At 42.2% G+C, this 20,383-nt stretch overlaps 1 protein-coding gene across 3 annotated transcripts in view; it reads right to left on the bottom strand.

The window, feature by feature from the left end:
* Positions 1-19,013, bottom strand: part of SORT1 (sortilin 1) — a 71,372-nt gene extending 52,359 nt beyond the window's left edge. Inside the window, exon 1 of one of the 3 annotated variants that reach the window (XM_029228979.1) lies at positions 18,665-19,013. In XM_029228979.1, coding sequence (XP_029084812.1) covers positions 18,665-18,970 — 306 coding nt within the window. In that variant the 5' untranslated portion in view covers positions 18,971-19,013. The remainder of the gene's footprint in view (positions 1-18,664) is intronic. The other 2 variants (XM_029228977.1, XM_029228976.1) reach the window with 2 other exon arrangements.
* Between the last annotated feature and the right edge of the window lie 1,370 nt (positions 19,014-20,383).

The raw sequence follows: 20,383 nt of genomic DNA, 5'->3' as shown, positions 1-20,383 counted from the left end.
GAGAAATGGAAATAAAAACAAAAATAAACAAATGGGACCTAATGAAACTTAAAGCTTTTGTACAGCAAAGGAAACGATAAACAAGACCAAAAGACAACTCTCAGAATAGGAGAAAATATTTGCAAATGAAGCAACTGACAAAGGATTAATCTCCAAAACATACAAGCAACTCATGTAGCTCAATATCAAAAGAACAAACAACCCAACCCCAAAATGGGCAGAAGACCTAAACAGACATTTCTCCAAAGAAGATATAAAGATTGCCAAGAAACACATGAATGACTGCTCAACATCATTAATCATTAGAGAAATGCAAATCAAAACTACAATGAGATATCATCTCACACCAGTCAGAATGGCCATCATCAAAAAATCTAGAAACAATAAATGCTGGAGAGGGTGTGGAGAAAAGGGAACACTCTTGCACTGCTGGTGGGAATGTGAATTGGTACAGCCACTATGGAGAACAGTATGGAGGTTCCTTAAAAAACTACAAATAGAACTACCAAATGACCCAGCAATCCCACTACTGGGCATATACCCTGAGAAAACCATAATTCAAAAAGAGTCATGTACCAAAATGTTCATTGCAGCTCTATTTACAATTGCCAGGACATGGAAGCAACCTAAGTGTCCACTGACAGATGAATGGATAAAGAAGATGTGGCACATATATACAATGGAATATTACTCAGCCATAAAAAGGAACGAAACTGAATTATTTGTAGTGAGGTCGATGGACCTAGAGACTGTCATTCAGAGTGAAGGAAGTCAGAAAGAGAAAAACAAATACCGTATGCTAACATATATATGGAATCTAAAAAAAAAAAAAAAAAAAGGTCAGAAGAACCTAGGGGCAAGACAGGAATAAAGATGCAGACCTACTAGAGAATGGACTTGAGGATATGGGGAGAGGGAAGGGTAAGCTGGGACAAAGTGAGAGAGTGGCATGGACATATATACACTACCAAATGTAAAATAGATACCTAGTGGGAAGCAGCCACATAGCACAAGGAGATCAGTTCAGTGCTTTGTGACCACCTAGAGGGGTGGCATAGGGAGGGTGGGAGGGAGGGAGATGCAAGAGGGAAGAGATATAAGGACATACGTATATGTATAACTGACTCACTTTGTTATAAAGCAGAAACTGACACACCATTGTAAAGCAATTATACTCTAATAAAGATGTTAAAAAAATAAAAAATGATTGTAGTTGACAATTGCATAACTCTCTGAATATATGAAAAATCAATAAATTTTACACATTAAAAAAAAGGCAGGTTTTAAAGAAGAAAGGTTCTGTTCTCAACTTATCCATCGCTCCTCAGCATTATATGGTGGGTTTTTCTTTTCTTTTCTTTTTTTAATTTTATTGAAGTATAGTTGATTTACAATGTTGTGTTTAATTTCTGCTGTACAGCAAAGTGACTCAGTTATACATACTGGGTTGGTCAAAAAGTTAGTTTGGGTTTTTCCTTAACATCTTATGGAAAAAACCCAAATGAACTTTTTGGCCAACCCAATATACCTATTCTTTTCCATTATGGTTTATCACAGGATGTTGAATATAATTCCCTGTACGATACAGTAGAACCCTGTTGTTTATCCATTCTATATACAATAGTTTGCATCTGCTAATCCCCAAATCCCAATCCTTCCCTCACACACATACACCCCACCACTGGGAACCACAAGTCTGTTCTCTGTATCTGTGAGTCTGTTTTTGTTTTGTACTTATGTTCATTTGTGTCCTATTTTAGATTCCACATATAAGTAATATCGTATGGTATTTGTCTTTCTCTTTCTGACTTACTTCTCTCAGTATGATAATCTCTAGGTCCATCCATGTCATTGCAAATGGCATTACAGTATTTCATTATTTTTTATGGCTGAGTAATATTCCATTGTGTACATACATCTTTATCTATTCACCTGTCGATGGACATTTAGGCTGTTTCTATGTCTTGGCTATTGTAAATAGCACCGCCATAAACATAGGAGTGCATGTATCTTTCAGAATTATAGTTTTGTCTGTGTATGTCCAGGAGTGGGATTGCTGGACCATATGGCAAAGTCTATTTTTAGTTTTCTGAGGAATCTCCATACTGTTTTCCATAGTGGCTGCACCAATTTACATTCCCACATTGTGGGTGTTTCTTTTTGATAGCCACAAGAGAGGGACTACACCAATGCAAAAGATCTGAAAGACAGCTGAAATCCCATTTTTCCATGTAAAACCAACCACTCTAGTTCCTAATCATCAGAGCTTGAATAACCTCTTCTTAGGTATTATTCTCACAGCACTTACTGATGTTGCTTGTACTATAACTATTTACATATCTGGCTACCTCTCAAATCATGTTAGGAATTCTTAGATGGCAAACAGTATGATCTGGTATTTCCTGTCAGGCCTAGCACAAGGTCTTATAGATAGTAAGTTCTCCACGAACATCTCCGTAAAAGTGTATTCCCAAACCCCTGCTACCAAAATTGATCTCTGTGTAATCTCCCCTCTACCGTGATTACCACCACTTCAGTAAATACTAGCTAAGTAGGTTTCTTCCTATGCCCTTACTGCCAGCCACAACATTGTTAAACACTAGTATGTGTTCTTGGGTATTCACACATACAATAGTGACCTTACTCCTCTCCTTCACTGTAGTTACCATCAATTCCATATAGTCAAAAATTGATAAACACATCAAAGTGTTTAGAGGCAACGGCCAGGAGTAGACTATACAGAAGAGAAATTCAAATATTTGAGTATGAAGAAATAAAAGTCTGTCCACTAAGATTTAAGCAGGGCTGACAGAGGTGGGAGCAGTTGGGAGCAATAGCAAGGTATGGTAGAGGGAGCTGTGCAGGCAGAACAAACACGAAGATATAGGCAAGTATTTTGAAAAAGTTCAAAGGGTAACACAAATAAAATATATTAATTTCACCAACTAGTAAAGTGCTACGTATACGGTAGATGCTATTAAGTACTTGTTAAATAAGAATTTCAAGATCAGGATAAACACAGTTACAGTGGGAATAAAAGGAAAATAAAAATAGAGAAAAGGAAATGTGTGTGAAAAGAAAAAGTACTTCTTGAAATACCCAAAGAAAGCTGAGACGAGGCCACAGGATCACTCACTCAAACAAGGAAGGTTTCCCAGGGCAGCCTGGTTCTTACTTTCTTTTACCCCACAAGAGTCAGATCTATTCTTGGGAGAAACTAAACCCAAAAGATTCCACGGTATGTTGTGTTCATTCTGGATTGAAAATATATGGTGCTTCTCTGCTGCCTTTCTGAGCATCACAATGTACACATTCCTGGTCCTAAGCAAAAGCAAATGATACTCCTTGGCGATGGGATAAATGGAAGGGGGGTTATGTTCTACCTATGTAATGGTCAATTGGCTAGTTGGCTGCCTCCATATTCTTTTCTAGGATTTCATTTGTTTTGGTCCTTTGTAAGTAAAACTTGGAACTCTTTCTGCCTATCATACTATTATTAGATAAAGAATCCAAAACCGCATTTTCCTGCATTAACCTATTTTATTCTCCCCATTATCACTTTGGTCCTTCTATTTAAGGGAGCCTTTTCTTTTCCAGAATGGCATAAAGTTTTTTGAACAGTTGTACTGTGTGATACAAATAAAAACAAATTGTAAAAAGAAAAAAAAAAATGAGGAAGGTTTCCAACGGTACATACAGCTGAACATAATCAACTAATAAGTTATGGTTCAACTGCTCTAATCAAGGCAAAGTTAGATAAATAAAAGAAATAAGAGCAGAGGACAAAACTCTGGATAGAAAGAACTGAAAGGCAGAATAAGCCCTTTAGGAAGAGAAAACCCCAAACCTCCAACACAATATTTCCAATGAATATCCTACAATATTAAAATACTAAACATACAAATAAAACATTTAGGAGTTGAGGAGTCCAGCCAATAGAAGGTAAAGTGTCTACTTCAAGCATTGTTACAAAAAAGATGTTATGTATTAGCTGTATACATGACAAATGAAATGGAGAAGGTGGCAGAGAGCTGAAGCCTGTTTAATTTCTGGTAAACAATAGTTGTGCTGCTCCAACGTAGTATGCTTAAGAGGCAGATTATTTAGCACAAAGAGAACACGATCTGGCCACTACATATTGCTAAGCAGTCAGTCAAATGCAGGATCTAGAAGCAGGTCAAAATTAAGGGAAACCACGTAAATATACTGTTTGTGTGATTAGCAATCCAAAACCAGCATCTAGAGGGGCCACAGAGTAAATACAGCAATTCAGATTACATAATCATACCCTATTGTAGAAAGCTCAGAAACCAAGAACTTTAAGATTAGCTATGTCAAATGTCAGCGTGAGTCTATCAGGAACAGATGAGCATGAAACTTGCCCCATCTAGTGAGAGGTTTATTAATCCCCTAGCACAGTCACTGGCACAGGAATAGATAAGACAGATCAATGGAACAAAACAAAGTCCAAGACTGGACAAAGTTTCTTTTAGTGTATGATAAAGCAAGCATTTCAAATCAGTGGTAAAAGAGTTTTGGAAAAGCCAGCTATTTGGGAAAAATAAAAAGCTGGATTCCTAACTCCCTTCCTACCCCCCCACCCCGACTCCGCATTAAATTCCACATATGACAAAGATTTAAATACAGAAAGTTAAACCATAAAAATCCTAGAAGTATGAGTGAATATTTTTATAATCTTAGAAATGAGAAGACCATTACAAAAAATGATACAAAACCCAGAACCCTTAATATAGCAATTACTTTGACTATTAAAAAAAATTAATGGCAAAATACTGAACATAAAGTTAAAGAAAACTGGAAAAAATTATTTGCAACACAATAAAGGGTTAATACAGAGTTTTCAAATCAATAAGAAAAAGACAAAGATCTCAAAAGAAAATAGGCAGGGACTTCCCTGGTGGCGGAGTGGTTAAGAATCCGCCTGCCAATGCAGGGGACATGGCTCCGAGCCCTGGTCCGGGAAGATCCCACATTCCGCAGAGCAACTAAGCCCGTGCGCCACAACTACTGAGCCCACGTGTCACAACTACGTGCTCTAGGGCCCGCGTGCTGCAACTACTGAGCCTTGTACTGCAACTACTGAAGCCAGCACCTACAGCCCATGCTCGCAACATGAGAAGCCACTGCAATGAGAAGCCTGCGCGCTGCAACGAAGCGTAGCTCCCGTGCGCAGCAACTAAGACCCAGAGCAGCCAAAAATAAATAAAATTTAAAAGAAAAGAAAATAGGCAAAGGACACAAACAAGTAATTCACAAAAGGACACAGAAATGACCAATAATGTTTGAAAAGCTATTCAATCTCACTAGTAATCAAAAGAAAATCAAAGAAAAATAATGTGATAACATTTTCTACCTGTTGGAAGCGCTTGCCAAAATGTATCCAGTGAGGGGTGGAGACCAGAGCACCTGTGTGCACTGTGGGTGGGAATATATAAACTGCTGTAACTTTTCTGGAGAGCTATTTGGTGATGTGAATCAGAACTGAAAATGTCCACACCACATGACCCAAGCAATCCCACTCAGGAATTTATTATCAGGGGATAATTACACATCTTTACAAAATACGTTATACACCTGAAGGTTTACTGCATCCTGCAGGCCATCTACTGTGTTAAACATCTTACACACATTATCATTTAATCCACATAACAACCCCATATTACTATACCTGTATATTCTAGACAAGAACTGAAGCTTTGTTAAATGCGTTATGTTATGCAATGAAACAATATACCAGGTGCTAATGAAAATGTTTCAGGTATTTACTGACATTGAAAGATATTCATAACATGTTGAGTAAAAAGCAGGTTTACAGAATAGCATGTAAAATCGTGTGTGTGTGCGTTTATGGTTAAAAACATTCTTCCAAATATTAACAGCAACCATCTCTAAGTGGCAGAATTTATGGTGGTGTTTCTTCTTTATAGTTTTTCCATGGTGACTGCATTACTCCCCACCCCATCATCTGTTGAATAGTGATTTCTAGTGTCCCAGGTGGCACTGATAGCCATATACTGACCTCTGGTAGGGGAGCTCTGGGCAGCAGGGAGTCACTGACTGGCATTTATAGCCAAACTGGTTTTCAGGGACCCATTACGTTAGAAAGTAGGTGACAGCTTGTACTACCTTCTCTGAAATACAACCATCTTGACAGAGGATAATGCAAGACTCATCCACACATTTAATGCCCACCATTTAAAGCCTGAGGTCCACACATTTTAGAGACCATGAATTAACAAAAATGTCCATTTCTGTGGTCATTTGGCTAATCCCTAGTTCCATCTGGAAAAGAGAAAGGCCATAAAACACAACATTCTTTACGGAAATAACTTTGTCTTCACATCTAATCAAACAAGAAGTCTAATTAAATTACTGTTACTATAGCTGGGAGAACTTAAAGTTGGTCCCGAGAGTCACCGTAGCTTGGAAAAAAATTCTGGTAATGAGAAACCTCTGCCTATCTTTAGTTACACACCTGATCAAAAGTAAAACACTGAAAGAATTAACACCAGCACAACTGAGCCTGGATCAGTTTCACATGGTGCGCCCCAGTTTAAAAGCCACTTGCAGATGACCTGACAGTCTGGCCATCAGGAGCAACCTCTCTGGCAAGTAAACAGAGAGTGAATTCAATGATGCCATCCTTCACACATGTTCCTTCTTTCAACAAATACATCTGCTTGCCTACCATGTGCTGGACCCTCTTTGGGGCACTGCAGACACAGCAGTGATAACACATACTCTGTGCTCAGGGAGCTTATACTCTATGAACACACTTCTTAACAGAAGTCTAAGAATGAAGACTAAACATGCTAGATATTCAACCTACAGAAGACAACCTGTCACTGTGAAAAATAAAACTGCAAAAGGGTGTTAAAGCCTGGTCTAGTAACTAACTGGTTGGGAAAGTGGGCACAAATCATTTTCTCTCTTGGGAATCTACTTCCTCAGGAGTAAAACTGAATTATGCTCCTTCACTCACTGGAATAATAAGAATCAAATGAAATAACAAGGCACTTGTGATCCCATAAAGGCTGGGAATTTAAGATTTAGGCTTCCAAACCCCAAACAGGGAACACAGGGATAGACAGGACACAGTGATGGTGTAAGAGAGGTTTTGGGACAAGACCTGGGCAAAGCTCTTGCGGGCAGGAATAAAATCTTAACAGAATACAGTTCCGTTAAATAAGGCACTGCTAGGACCATAAAACACGAGCCAAAAATAAGATCACAAATGTTCCAGTCCTCCCAGAGACTATCCTTAGAAATAAAAAGGCTAAACATAAAACAGTATACAAGTTTGCAAACCTATTCAATTATTCAGAGTTTTCTGTGAGGCAGGATGGTACAGAGGAGAGCACTGGGCTAATACCTGGTCAATGTGAATTTCATTTCCGGCTCTGCCAACAGCTCTGTGAACTTGGGCAGTAAAACCTAACTTCACCACCAAGGCGAGGAAGCTGGAATGACAACATTTCCAGTACCTATAAGCTTTAAAATTCTATGACTCATCAATAATTTCACACCTCAGTTTGCTTTTCCACTGCTCTGCCTTCATTTGGGAAAAAAACAAAAAAAAAAATCAGCCCCTTGCTCCACAATACTCTAGTGTCAACAGGAAAGGGCAACAGCAACTCCATTATCTAGAAACCTCAACAACCTGGACATTCACTGAAAGGAAGCAAGGGAGAGAGACCTCTGATGACAGTGTCCATGCAATAAAACCCTATGCACCTGACCACTAAGAGAAACCTGCAGACCGTCGCTCTAAATCAATCTGCTAAACCTGTTAGATTGCCTAAAATTAGAAATCTTTTTCTCAGTTTACAGAAGCATCTTACAGAAGTAAAATTTCTTAGCTTACAGAAGTTAAATTTGGGCAACACTGTATCTAGAGACAGGGACAGCAGCAAGAAGGAACAGGATATTGCAAGGGGACTATCATTTCTGCAGGAAAAAAAGAGTAAACTTCAACAGGCAGACAATGGCACTAAGCTTATAAATCTGGGCCATTCAAAATGGGAGAAAATAGCCCCACAAATCTCAACAGACCTTGAGGGCATTAATGCCATACCACTTTAAAATAATGTGAGTCGTGGTACAGCATAATTTAATCTCCTTAATGATCCAAGGTCATACTGTTGACAAAGAAGGCAGAGACGTATGTATTTTAGAAAGATGTCCATTAAAAATAACAAAAACAACAAACTTTGGCATTCAAAAGGGTAGGCTTAAATGCCTACCCTAGGCTTAGTTTTCGAAAAACTCATCTTCATGGGATAATTCATTTCTAATCATGCCTAATAAATGAGTTAAATTTCAAACTGTTAGCATTTAATTTTTACATCTTAATCTCATTTCAAAGAAAAGAAAGTGATGAAAGGATATGCGCCAGTGGCCAGCTGACTGGACCATAAAAGCTCACCGGTCCCCACTGGGTGTGGGGACCAGCCCGGCCTCCCTCTGCTACAGCCACACTGGCCTTCTTCCAGACCTCTGGGTGCACCATGCTCCTTCTAGCCCCAGGCCTGTGAACATGCTTTTCTCTCTGTCTGGGACACTCCTACAGGAAAAATTCTATTCATCTTCCAGTACCAGTTTAAGTACTTTCTCAGCAAGCGCTTCCTAGTGCCCCAGGCTAAAAGGACCTCTGTCAATTATTCTCCTGTAGTTGCTTTTTTCCTTCTTGGTACTTATTGTATTTGTAATTACATATGTGTTTAATGTCCATTTTCTCTACTGGTCCATAAAGGCAGGGATCTTGTCTGTTGTGTTCCAAATCAGTTTCCAGTACCCAGTACAAGGCCCAACACATAGTAGGTGCTCAATAAAAAGTTGTTGAATAATAATAATATTGACCTTTACTGAGCACTCATGATATATAAAGCACCATTGCTACTTTACAGATGAAGAAGGAGGGTCAGAGAGGTTAAATAATTCTCCCAAAGTTACACAGCTGGTAAGTGGCAGAGCAAGGATTCAAGCTCCTGTCTGTCTGACTCCAGACTATACATTTAATGACTACACTTTCTCCAGCACTATGTGAGGCAAAAGGGTGAAGTTAAGGGGTCATGCTTGTACTACCTTTAAGGTGTTTATAATCTGGACAATACCAATTGAATAAATGAAAGTGAATACAAAATAGAATACTATAGTAAAGTGCTGGATTACATGGCATTGTTAAATGTTGTAGGCGAGAACAGAAAAAAAACAAGCAGAGCTAGAAAGGCATTCAGACAGGAGGAATGCCATGAAAACAAAAATGGAGAAGCAACAGAGCACATGGCAAGCTAAAGGGACTGGTGATAAGGTAACTTCAACTAGAGCAGAGCTAACGTAGGCCAGGAAATGGTGAGATACTACCTTAAAGGTATACGTGCATTATAAAAAAGAATCCATTAACATTCTGGTCTGCCCTGCTCTCAAGCTAAGTTCTTGAGGAGTACCTATCACATCTCACTAATATTTCTTAAAACGTTACAGAGGTCAATAGAGTACAAAGCTAATAGTGACTGCTCAGTTAATGAATCAGGGTGAAACAGGCAAAGTGCTATTTTAGAGCTGTCAACTTAAAACCGCATATTTAAAGCTTAATGAATGAGAAGAGAAATAGTTATTGAATTATAAGTAGCCTTATTTTTTTTAATTGCAAGTTCTTTAACACTATAAGTAAATAACTATATATACTTGAAACTATTATAACCAGATGACCAGGTATCTGATGATGGTGGGGTTATTTTCTCCTCCATCTCCCATAGCTTCAAGAAAGATACTTTGAATAGATGGTCTCTCCCTCACCATACCCAATTTTTTTTTAACTCCAAGTCCAAGCACATAACTAGTACATAATTCTTAATACATATTTGGTTCCTGTGAGTACCCATACTAATTCTCCTGGAATATTTCAGCTATGGAAAAAAATTTTAAGTGCATACACAAATATCTGAGCATCTAACTGGTAATGCATTAGAAGCTTTGTGTAGATAATCATTATAAAAAACATCCAATAAAGGATGAATACACACCAAATTCTACACTGTCTCATTTAATCTTCACAAAGACCCTAAGGGGTACGTATTAGTATATCCATTTTATAGATGAAAAAACTAAGGTTCACTAAGGGTCATCTGTCCCTGGTTACCACTGAAGTTTGAATCCAGGTCTAACCTGTGATCACATTCCTTCCTAACCACGGCCTCAAAGAACTCCAATTAATACCACTTGTTAGTATCACTCATATTAACCAGTTAAAATTTTGATGTAATCATGAAGGTTAAAAAAAAAAAAAAAGGAACACATATGCTTCTTACATTTCTGCCAATCTTGACTCACTCTCATTCTTGCCACCTCCGCCCAAGCCTGTCACCCAACCCTGCCAAGTGATAAAACCGAATACATTTATGCCTCATCTGTCTCCTTTTATGCACATGTTCCTCTGGAGTTGGTATTTATCAGGCTCATTTGGCTGACAATCGGACTCTATGGACACAGTAATATATCAACAGGCTTATTAAGAAATGACATGGGGCTTCCTTGGTGGCGCAGTGGTTAAGAATCCGCCTGCCAATGCAGGGGACACGGGTTCGAGCCCTGGTCCGGGAAGATCCCACATGCCGCAGAGCAACTAAGCCATGCGCCACAACTACTGAGCCTGTGCTCTAAAGCCTGTGAGCCACAACTACTGAGCCCATGTGCCACAACTACTGAAGCCCGCACACCTAGAGCCCGTGCTCTGCAACAAGAGAAGCCACTGCAATGAGAAGCCCGCACACCGCAGCGAAGAGTAGGCCCCGCTCGCCGCAACTAGAGAAAGCCCACGCACAGCAACGAAGTCCCAGTGCAGCCAAAAATAAATAAAATAAATTTAAAAAAATATAGAAATGACATAAATCCTACATATGTGGTAGGATTCAAGGTTTTCAAAACATTCTCTCTTTGAAGCCTTATGATAATACTTCATTTTACATGATGGGGAGCTGAGGCTTAGAAAGGCTAATTGAGCTCTGTTGAGGGAACTATGACCTCAAGGAGCAGAGAGGAATTCACAACTACATGACTTACAACTGGGGTCTATAACCCTGCTTTATTCCTAAAGCAAATGCATTGACTTAAAATATCTCTATGAAACACTTCCAAACGCAGCACCATGTTGGGACATAAGTGTTCTACGCCCAGCTCTTGGCCTGTAAGCAAGTCATTTAGCCTTCTTGGTAAGAGATCTGACCAGTTAATCAGCTTAACAATCTATGATTCAAACTGTTAAGCACATTATCAGCAAGAGCTCAATCTTACCCTTGTTCACAAATGTTCAGAAAAATCTGTTCACGGGCTTCACTGTCTTATAGCTCCTGGGTTCCTCATGCCTGGGCTCACAACCTCCTTCAATAAGGTCCAGGAGTCCTGGATTGTTTCCTGGAACCTTGAGCACTTCAAGTATAAAAGATGGTCGGCCCTGCCCTCTATTCTGCTCTCCTGTTGGACAGAGCACAGTAACAGTCAACGTCCAAAAGGATAACTCTTCTTGGCTCCCCATTTCCACCTCTGGTTTATCCAGCTCTAGCCTCATGTCAACCACTACCTGTTAAAACACTTTCTCCAGTAAGTCCTAATGGCAGACTCCCTCCCCATACCTCCCCTCTTTTCCCATCCCCCACAAAGAGCTGTCTTTTTTTTTTTTTTTTTTTTGCGGTATGCGGGCCTCTCACTGCTGTGGCCTCTCCCGTTGCGGAGCACAGGCTCCGGACGTGCAGGCTCAGTGGCCATGGCCCACGGGCCCAGCCGCTCCACGGCATGTGGGATCCTCCCGGACCAGGGCATGAACCCATGTCCCCTGCATCGGCAGGAAGAGCTACCTTTTTTTACTTCTCTATATGTTTTCCTGGAAACCTTGGTCTTTCATACTTCTCATCAACTACTTCTCCCCAACAGAAAGTCCCCACTGATCATCCCCTGAGCATGTCTTGGACTTCCCTACCTCCATGCCTTTACAGGTCTCCCTAAGAATTCCCTCCACACTTTGATTCTCTCTTCATCCATGAGGCCTTCCCAGACCACTGCACTGCAGTGGTCATGCCTTCTTCAAAAACTCTTCCAAACTCTCAGCAAGCCATCTCTGAACAGCTAAATACTTAAGATGACATCAATGCGAATGTTTTGTTTTTTTTTTGCAGTACGCAGGCCTCTCACTGTTGTGGCCTCTCCCGTTGCGGAGCACAGGCTCCGGACGTGCAGGCTCAGCGGCCACGGCTCACGGGCCCAGCCGCTCCGCGGCATGTGCGATCTTCCCGGACCGGGGCACGAACCCGTGTCCCCTGCATCGGCAGGCGGACTCTCAACCACTGCGCCACCAGGGAAGCTCAATGCGGATGTTTTGAATGTTTAACTTTTCTTACGTACAGGCCAGAACTCCAGAAGTGTTTGAGTGAAAGATATCTGCACAATACATTTAACAAAACATTCTGATAAAACTTCTCACTTGACCCTCCAAATAATCCTAAAACTGATTCTCCAGTTTTAAAAAAAATAATAAATAAAGGTCAGAGAAGTTAAGTGATTGTCTATGATCATACCATACAACTATGAAACAGCAGAGCCAGGATTCAAATCTGAGTATTAAGAAGTCTTTTTTGAAATTTTCATATAGCATATTTATGATGTGAAACTCTTTGACAAAGAGCAGGTACCAGATAAACATTTGATCTGAACTATCCTGTCTGGGAAGTACTAACGTCAGTTAAAATTTTCCTTCCCAGTTCAATTTCTCTTGGTACTTCACGGTGATCTTACTGTTGAATCAGATTTGCAAACAGGCTCAACTACAATATTAGAACTTAGCTTTTTAGAACATACAGGAAAAAAAAAGAGCAAAACTCTTAACAAAAGCAAACATAAGAGAGATACTACTCATAAGCCCTAGAAGGAAAAAACCATACATTTTCTTCTGATGAAAATAAATCAAGCCAATTAATCACATGTAAGTTTCTAACTTGCACAGGGCTGAGTATTTAATGGGAAGCTGACCATCTATTTTCAAGCACACAGGCAGCCAAGACAAAAAGAAAAAATAAAAGCCCCAGTTTTGGCAGAGTGCTGTAGGGAAGGAAAAGAAAAAACAAATTTACTGCTAGATATCTATTTGGTTTGCTTTTGGAATATCCAAGCTAGTAGCTTTGATTTGCATTAGATTTTTTTCGGCCAACAAGGAACAATAAAGTATTTCCCAAAAATAAAGTCAAATGTCTTTCACAATTATATGAAAAAAGAAATACTCCTGTTATCTTTAAGAACACTCATATTTCACTGAAGCAAGCTCTGGAGGTGGTAACAAATTACCCCCAGATGTGAAATCCAGGCTATGTTCAAGTTCAACTGGGAAACGGAACAGCCACAATTTGCTTCTAAACTTGGAAACAACCAGTAAACATTTGTGATCACAACCTTTGGCCTCCTCTTCTTCCATATTAATCACAGAGCTCTTTAGACATTTTAAATCTAGTCCAAAACTTCTCATGCTGTAGATGAGGAGTTGAGGGCCAGATACTGAAATGCAAACCAGAAAATAAATTACATTCACAGAAAACTTTCTCAGGAAAACACCACAGGCTCTGAATGGAAGATTTTGTTTTTGTTGTGGTTTCCTGAGACTGGGGTTGAGGACAGAGGAGGAAAAAATAGCCCCAATCTTAAAAAACAAAACAAACAAAACAAAACAAAAAACACATGTCCAGCATTCACCTAACAACCTCTAAAGGTATGAAGCGTCTATCATGAAGATGCATTCAACTCAGATAGCTCAAAGCCACATATTACTAACCCAACTTTGACTGCAGTCACTATTACAGTGTCAGTAAAAAAAACCCTGCCTAGAACAGACTGAAATTGACCAGTTTGTTCCTCAAGCCCCATTACTCCTCAAAACCACCTACTTACAGATCAGTGAGGCCACGTAGACAGTGGGAAGAACAAGTTTTCACCAAGCGTTTAAATAGAAGAGTACAAGATGCAACAGAAACACTGGTTAGAAAAAAATAAAAAGGTAACTGAGGGCTTCCCTGGTGGCGCAGTGGTTGAGAGTCCGCCTGCCGATGCAGGGGACACAGGTTCGTGCCCCGGTCCGGGAAGATCCCACATGCTGCGGAGCGGCTGGGCCCGTGAGCCATGGCCGCTGAGCCTGCGCTTCCGGAGCCTGTACCCAGCAACGGGAGAGGCCACAACAGTGAGAGGCCTGCGTACCGCAAAAAAAAAAAAAAAAAAAAGGTAACTGAAAATTTTTTAGGAATTTACAAATGCAGTAGCCTTTTTTGGAGCCATTGCCACACAGCCCTCTGCTAGAAAAGCTGCATTTTTTTTTTTTTTTTTTTTTTTTTTTTTTTTGGGGGTCGGGGCCTTTTTTTGTTTTTCCCGTTGCTGGGCACAGGCTCCGGACGCGCAGGCTCAGCGGCCATGGCTCACGGGCCCAGCCGCTCCGCAGCATGTGGGATCTTCCCGGACCGGGGCACGAACCCGTGTCCCCTGCATCAACCACTGCGCTACCAGGGAAGCCCGAAAAGCTGCATTTTTAATTACATGTCAAATTTGATATCTGGTCTACCTTAACATTAGCTTCTAATCATATAAAACATCTGCACTTCGTTTCGTTTCTCCAGTCTCAAAGCACAGTTCACTTTCTGTAAAGACAGCTTGAAGGGTAGGAAGGAAGAAGAGGAAATGTGACTCTCCTGATCTGACCACTGCCCTCAAGCACTGCCCTTTCTGTGAGGATCACATGAGTAACAAGCCAACTAGGACAAAGTTGGGGGGCATGGTTTCTGCGGTCACCCACTGAGAACCCAACGTTTATTGGCAAGAGTTGATTTGAAATTGGCAGAGTGCAAAAGAAGCTAATAGCCTATGTGAACCTAACACAAAATATCAGATCAAAACAGCAGGATAAGGAGCCTATTATTATTATCATTAGAGAAAGAAAATAGTCATTAGAAATTGACCAGGAGACTCATCATAGTGATTTTTAATTTTCTAATTAAAAATCACTATGCGCAGAACCAAAAATTTGAGTCAGCAGAGAACTTACCTAATTGTTTCCCTGCATTCCCTTTGAGCCACTTGTCCTACCTGGCTAGCTCTCTACCCTCACCTCAACCAAACCTCAGATGACAACTAACCTTTCCCCAGATAAATATACTTCATCAACTTTGCTGATACTTCTAACTGAAATCCCCAATACAGAATTCATTTTAACATCCCGTAGGGGTTAAAAGTCTGATGAATATACTGTATGGGCGCAGAGTCCTCATGAGGATTTTGCTCATTCTACTCAACCAGGACCAGGAAGGAGATCCTACAGAATTCCTATTCCTTGACCCCAGCACGAATGGATGAAACAGGACTCAAGAAAGATTAACTAGAGGGTGACGGTGGGAGTGGCGGGGAAGGCAGTATGAAGAGAGGGTGGGTACTGGGATAAATGAGGCAGTTAGAAAGTTCCGGGGCAGTTAAATGCACTGACCTTCAGATTTCCGGGTGTGACAAAGATCCACAACAGGCTAAGAGCGGCAGCTCCCTGAAGCCTCCAACAGGCACATTCAGTCCTGTCAGCCTGGACTCAGCCCTGCCAGCACCAGCAAACAAATACACGCATTCTTCTCAGAGCTGACACCCCATACAACACAACCTCACTACAGGGCCTGTTTATATAAGAAACCAGATGCTTTGATGTTGGGGTAGAAGTTGGGAAGTTATGTGTAAAGAAGTAGTTAATGACAGGAACAGAAGGAGGACAGAGAATGAACAACATTCCTGGCTTTACTAATCGTAAGTTTTAAAAGTTTTAAGGAAATTGTCAAATAGTCTGAACTCAGGAATGAGAAGTAAGGCAGTTTTGTCAGCCACCACCATAACTCTGACCAAGGCATTTCATCTGTTTCTTTAAGACAGAGCTTCATGCCTAACCTCAAAGGGGTGCTTATAGGAGGAATGTTTGGAAGCAATCCAACTTAGCAACCAACATTAATAAAATCTAGGCTTGCTCAACTTCTCTCAGGCACAAAGGTTATACATGTCATGAACATTCCAAGCACTTAAAGGAAAGAATCAGTTAACAGTGTGGCATGAAAAGAGTTTGGGGTTAAAGGCAAAAGGAAGGTTATTCATTAGTCTAAGAAAAAATCATTTATAAATACGCACACACACATATTTGCTGGATTTCATGAGTGAAGAGACTGAGTTATATAGGTCATTAGGGCACAGGTCTCCTAAAACCAGAAGGCTATAAAAGCACTATCACGCTTTAGTTCTACTTTGCTTTCTTAAGATTAGTTAAACACCAACATATTCTCACAAAGCCAAATAAGCCATAGAAACAGGTCTAGGAGATTTGCTAAAACTTTCTGAGGCTTTTCGTTCTCCAGTCTGAATTATCTCTTCTTTGTATCTTGGCACCCCCAGTATCTAGCACATCTTGGACTTTTGGAGGACATTCATGTACACTGACTACATAAAGCAATGTGGCTTGACATGAACAGCAAGTTATAACAAATAAGAGAACAACGAACTTTTCATTTTTCTTGGGAATTGAATCCTGTCATCTTATGAAAAACTACTCTAAATGGCACTTTCCCAGCTGTACAAAAGTATACAATATTTCTAATAAAAAGTTGTTCTGTTATGCCTATACTTTTATTTCACACTGTTTATAAAGGCTCCCCCAACACCAGATCTCTTCAGCAGAGGTCAGGATGATTTATTATGACTTCTAAAACTATAGAATTGAAAAGCAGAACAGGCCACTAGATAACAGTTCTTGGTTAAGGGGGTGCACCACTAAGAACTGCTTTATTCAACCATTTCTAAGGTGAAGATTATTAACAGTGGTTCCACTTTTACCACATACACATGCTACAAAAAGGATGGGATCTCTGAAGAAACCATGGATGATTAAGAAATGCAAAAACAGTTCGTTTAAATGAGCTCAATGAAAGAAGACAAAAAAATAAGTTTAAAAAGTCACTGGAAACAATAACTAAATAAAATGAAAGAAAAAGAGGGAAGATTTTTTTATTAACATGTGGACTTCAAAGAATGAGGTTTCAGATCTGCTCGTGAGTAGATCTGGCCTAAGAACCCCCTGAGCCAGTTTTTCAACCTCTTGCTTTAGAAATCAATATATTGCAAATGACATATAAATTCAAACCAACCAGGGAAGATTCTGACTAAAGGAATAAATCCAGTAGCCCCAGGTCCTAAAGGTAGATCAATCAGCAAGAGAAGAATCCAAATATGGAGTAAGAATGCTGTGTCTGGCTGGCTCAAGGAAGGAAGTGCTCCTGTTATAAATTAGGCACTGGTGTTGTAAAGCCTTTCTCAACTCTCCACCGTGAGATGGAAGTCTACACATTTATTCCCCCTTATCAAACGGGAAGACTTCCCAGTTCTCATTCTGCCCTATCTGCACCCAACCCATCCCACACGTCAGCACTAGCTTGGCCACCTTTATGCAGCTGCTGCTCAGACTGCGTTTAGCAAGAGCTCTCCCTGACTGCTTATGCTTTGACTGCAATTGCCCTGGGTCCCCAGATCAGAGAATTCTGCACAGGTAACAAGTAGAGTCCAGGCAGAGGGAGAAAGATCAAGGGAAGACTGAGATTCGGCTGATACAGAATGTGGTTCAACGAGGACAAGTGCAGTTAGCCACTCACCTCTGTCCCCATGTGCAACTCTCTTTGGATGAGGAAGAGATATAAGAGAGAAAATGCATTAAATTGAAAATACATTATGCAACAATTAAACCGGCAGTTCTAGAAAAAACACGAGGAAGATGCCCGAGCTGATCTAGAGCAAGTAGCCAGGACATTGCCAACAACTGGCTTTGTCAACACGGTAGTGTGCAGAGGTTGGGTTGCTTGTCCCCAGAAACAGAACTGCCACAATTTTTAAAGTGTCCGACTAGGACCTAGCTCAAAGCAGAGTATCTGCAATGTGTTTCTTAACCATTGCAAACCTTGTTACAACAGGATCTAGACATCCTGGTCAGAGTCCAATGCCATGATAGAAGGTCAAGTTGAAGGCGTAAGAGAGATCACATATACGCTGTCACCCCATTGCCAAGCTTGTTCCTTTAACTACTAAAACACACACAGGAACCTAATCATTGCTTTGGGATTTCTGAACACCCACCTACCCACCCTGAAAGTACTGACCCCGCGAGGACACACGTTTGTTTCTGTTTAGCCCCAACTTCTCCAACCACTCCTCCAGCTTCCTGTTGGGGTATAGCGTTGCTGGATCCGAATTATTTATACAGACGGAAAACAACAACGCTCGAGAGATTCTGACAACTTAAAAAAAAAAAAAAAGAATGCCGTGAAAGTCTAAGCCGGCTTCCCCTGTGACGAAACACAGCTGCCCGGGCTGCGGCGTCCGGGGACCGCTCTCCGGGCCCGAGTCGGCCCGCCCGCCCGCCGTAGTTTCGGGGCCGCGGCCCAGGTGGCGCGGGCGCCGCGCGGCGGGCGAGCGGCCGGAGTCTCCTCCGCTGGGACGCGAGGCCCGCGGACTGAGAAAAGAGGAGCCGGGTGCGCGAGCCGGCCGCCAGGGGCCCGCGGGTGGCACCTCGTAGTCCGGGCGGTGCCCGGGCCCGGCGCCCGCTCACCTGGTGCGTGTTGTTGGCCAGCCTGCCGACGAAGTCCCGGACCCCGCCGCAGTCCTCATCCTCGTCGAGCGCGCTGCGGCGCCAACGGCCGCCGCGGGGAGCCGGGCCCCCAGGCGCGGCCGCGCGCAGCCCCCAGCTCACCCCGACGGGGCCGGACCAGCGCGACAGCGGCGCAGCGGGCGGTGGCGGCGCGTCCAGCCGGTCCTGGCCGAGGGTCGCCGGCGGCAGCAGCTGGAGGAGGAGGAGGAGGCTGAGACTGTGGGGCCAGCGCGAGAGGTCGCCAGCAGCTCCCCGGAGCCGCTCCATCGCCGCCGAATGCCTACGCTGCCGACACCTGCCGTCCGGCGCGCCCGCCCACCCCCGCCGGCGCCGCGCCACACCCCCGAGCCCGAGCCCGGCGTTCCTTGGATACGCGCAGCCGGGCCTCTCCGCCCCCATAGGCTGGCCGCCTGTCCTTCTTCCCCGGCCCACTGCTCATTGGCTCGCGTCGCCTCCGGCTTCGGGGGTCCTGGAGTAGGATGCCAAGTTGCGGGACTGATTGGCTGGAACGTGGCAGAGACGGCTGAGGTCATCCCCCTCTCGCCGGCGTATCCAAGGCCGGGCTTCTAGAGTTAGCGTAGGAGCTTCCCTCCTTCACAAGAACGCCCCCGCTTCGTGGCGACCCGACCCCTCGTTGCTCCCTCTGGCACCCTCAAGTTGGGGCTGGGTTGGTCCCCTCTTCTCCCCCAGAGACACCCCTAAAATTCCTTGGGTTGTGGCAGCGCCTGGAAAATCTCCTCGGGGAAATCCTGAGTTTGCTCAGTGGGAAAACGGGGCTCCGTCATGAACCGGTGCTTCTGGTTTTTAACCCCCGCACGCTGCAGCGCCCATTGTCTGCTGAAGCAGCCGCCTTGCTGACACAAGGTGAAGGAGAACTGTGTGGGCTAAGTCTCATGGAGACAGACATCAGAACATCCGTGACTCACGCAAGCCTGGAGAAAGTCTCTCCTCTCTCACCTTATGCAGGGGGTTAAGCCAAAGAAGGAGTTGCTTATTGATTTTCCTGGAGTTAGAAAGTAGCTTAGGCATTAGGGGCAGGTAAAAGGGGGCAAGAGAATTGCCCCCTTTTATAAAATTGGCTCAGTGCCGACTTTAGACATGATCATTGCATAGATGCATATTTATCAGGGTGCCTTAACCCTGCAGTGAGCGCACTGCACAAGTTTGGTTTTCGATATATAATATCCCCTAAATTAACATCCCGCCTCCAATAAATAAAACAAAACCCCTACGCTGTTCACTTTATCGCAGAAACTACACTCATAACTTTATTCTGGAACATGCAGTGCAGGTAAAACCAGTTCTGGATGTTCTCTTTATTGGCTCCATCTCTTCAGAATGCCAGTTGTTCAGAAGAAAAAGGAACAAATAGAAAGACACAAAGTATACAACACGTTACACCCAAATAAAGAAAGCAACTAAAAATTATTTTTAAAAAAATTACTTTTAACTATTAACTGCAGGTAAACCCGAATGAGAATATATTTATTGTAGAGGAAAATGAATGGTGCAGTGCACCGAACCCAAGGTTTACATTAAAATCCTCTAGTCACATTAATTTGCAAACGAAAATTTACAAATTTACATTTTGCCAGAACAACCATAGTAAGACATGACAAGTGAAAAATATTTTTGAATGGCATCTGAGCAGGATGGTAAAATCACTAAAATAGTATTCCA

The sequence above is a fragment of the Monodon monoceros genome, unplaced genomic scaffold (assembly GCF_005190385.1).
Source record: "Monodon monoceros isolate NGI ecotype Baffin Bay Population unplaced genomic scaffold, NGI_Narwhal_1 Super_Scaffold_18, whole genome shotgun sequence".
NCBI classification, from domain to species: Eukaryota; Metazoa; Chordata; class Mammalia; order Artiodactyla; family Monodontidae; genus Monodon; species Monodon monoceros.
Note: the sequence above shows the minus strand (reverse complement) of the source record. Positions and strands in the feature narration are given on the sequence as shown.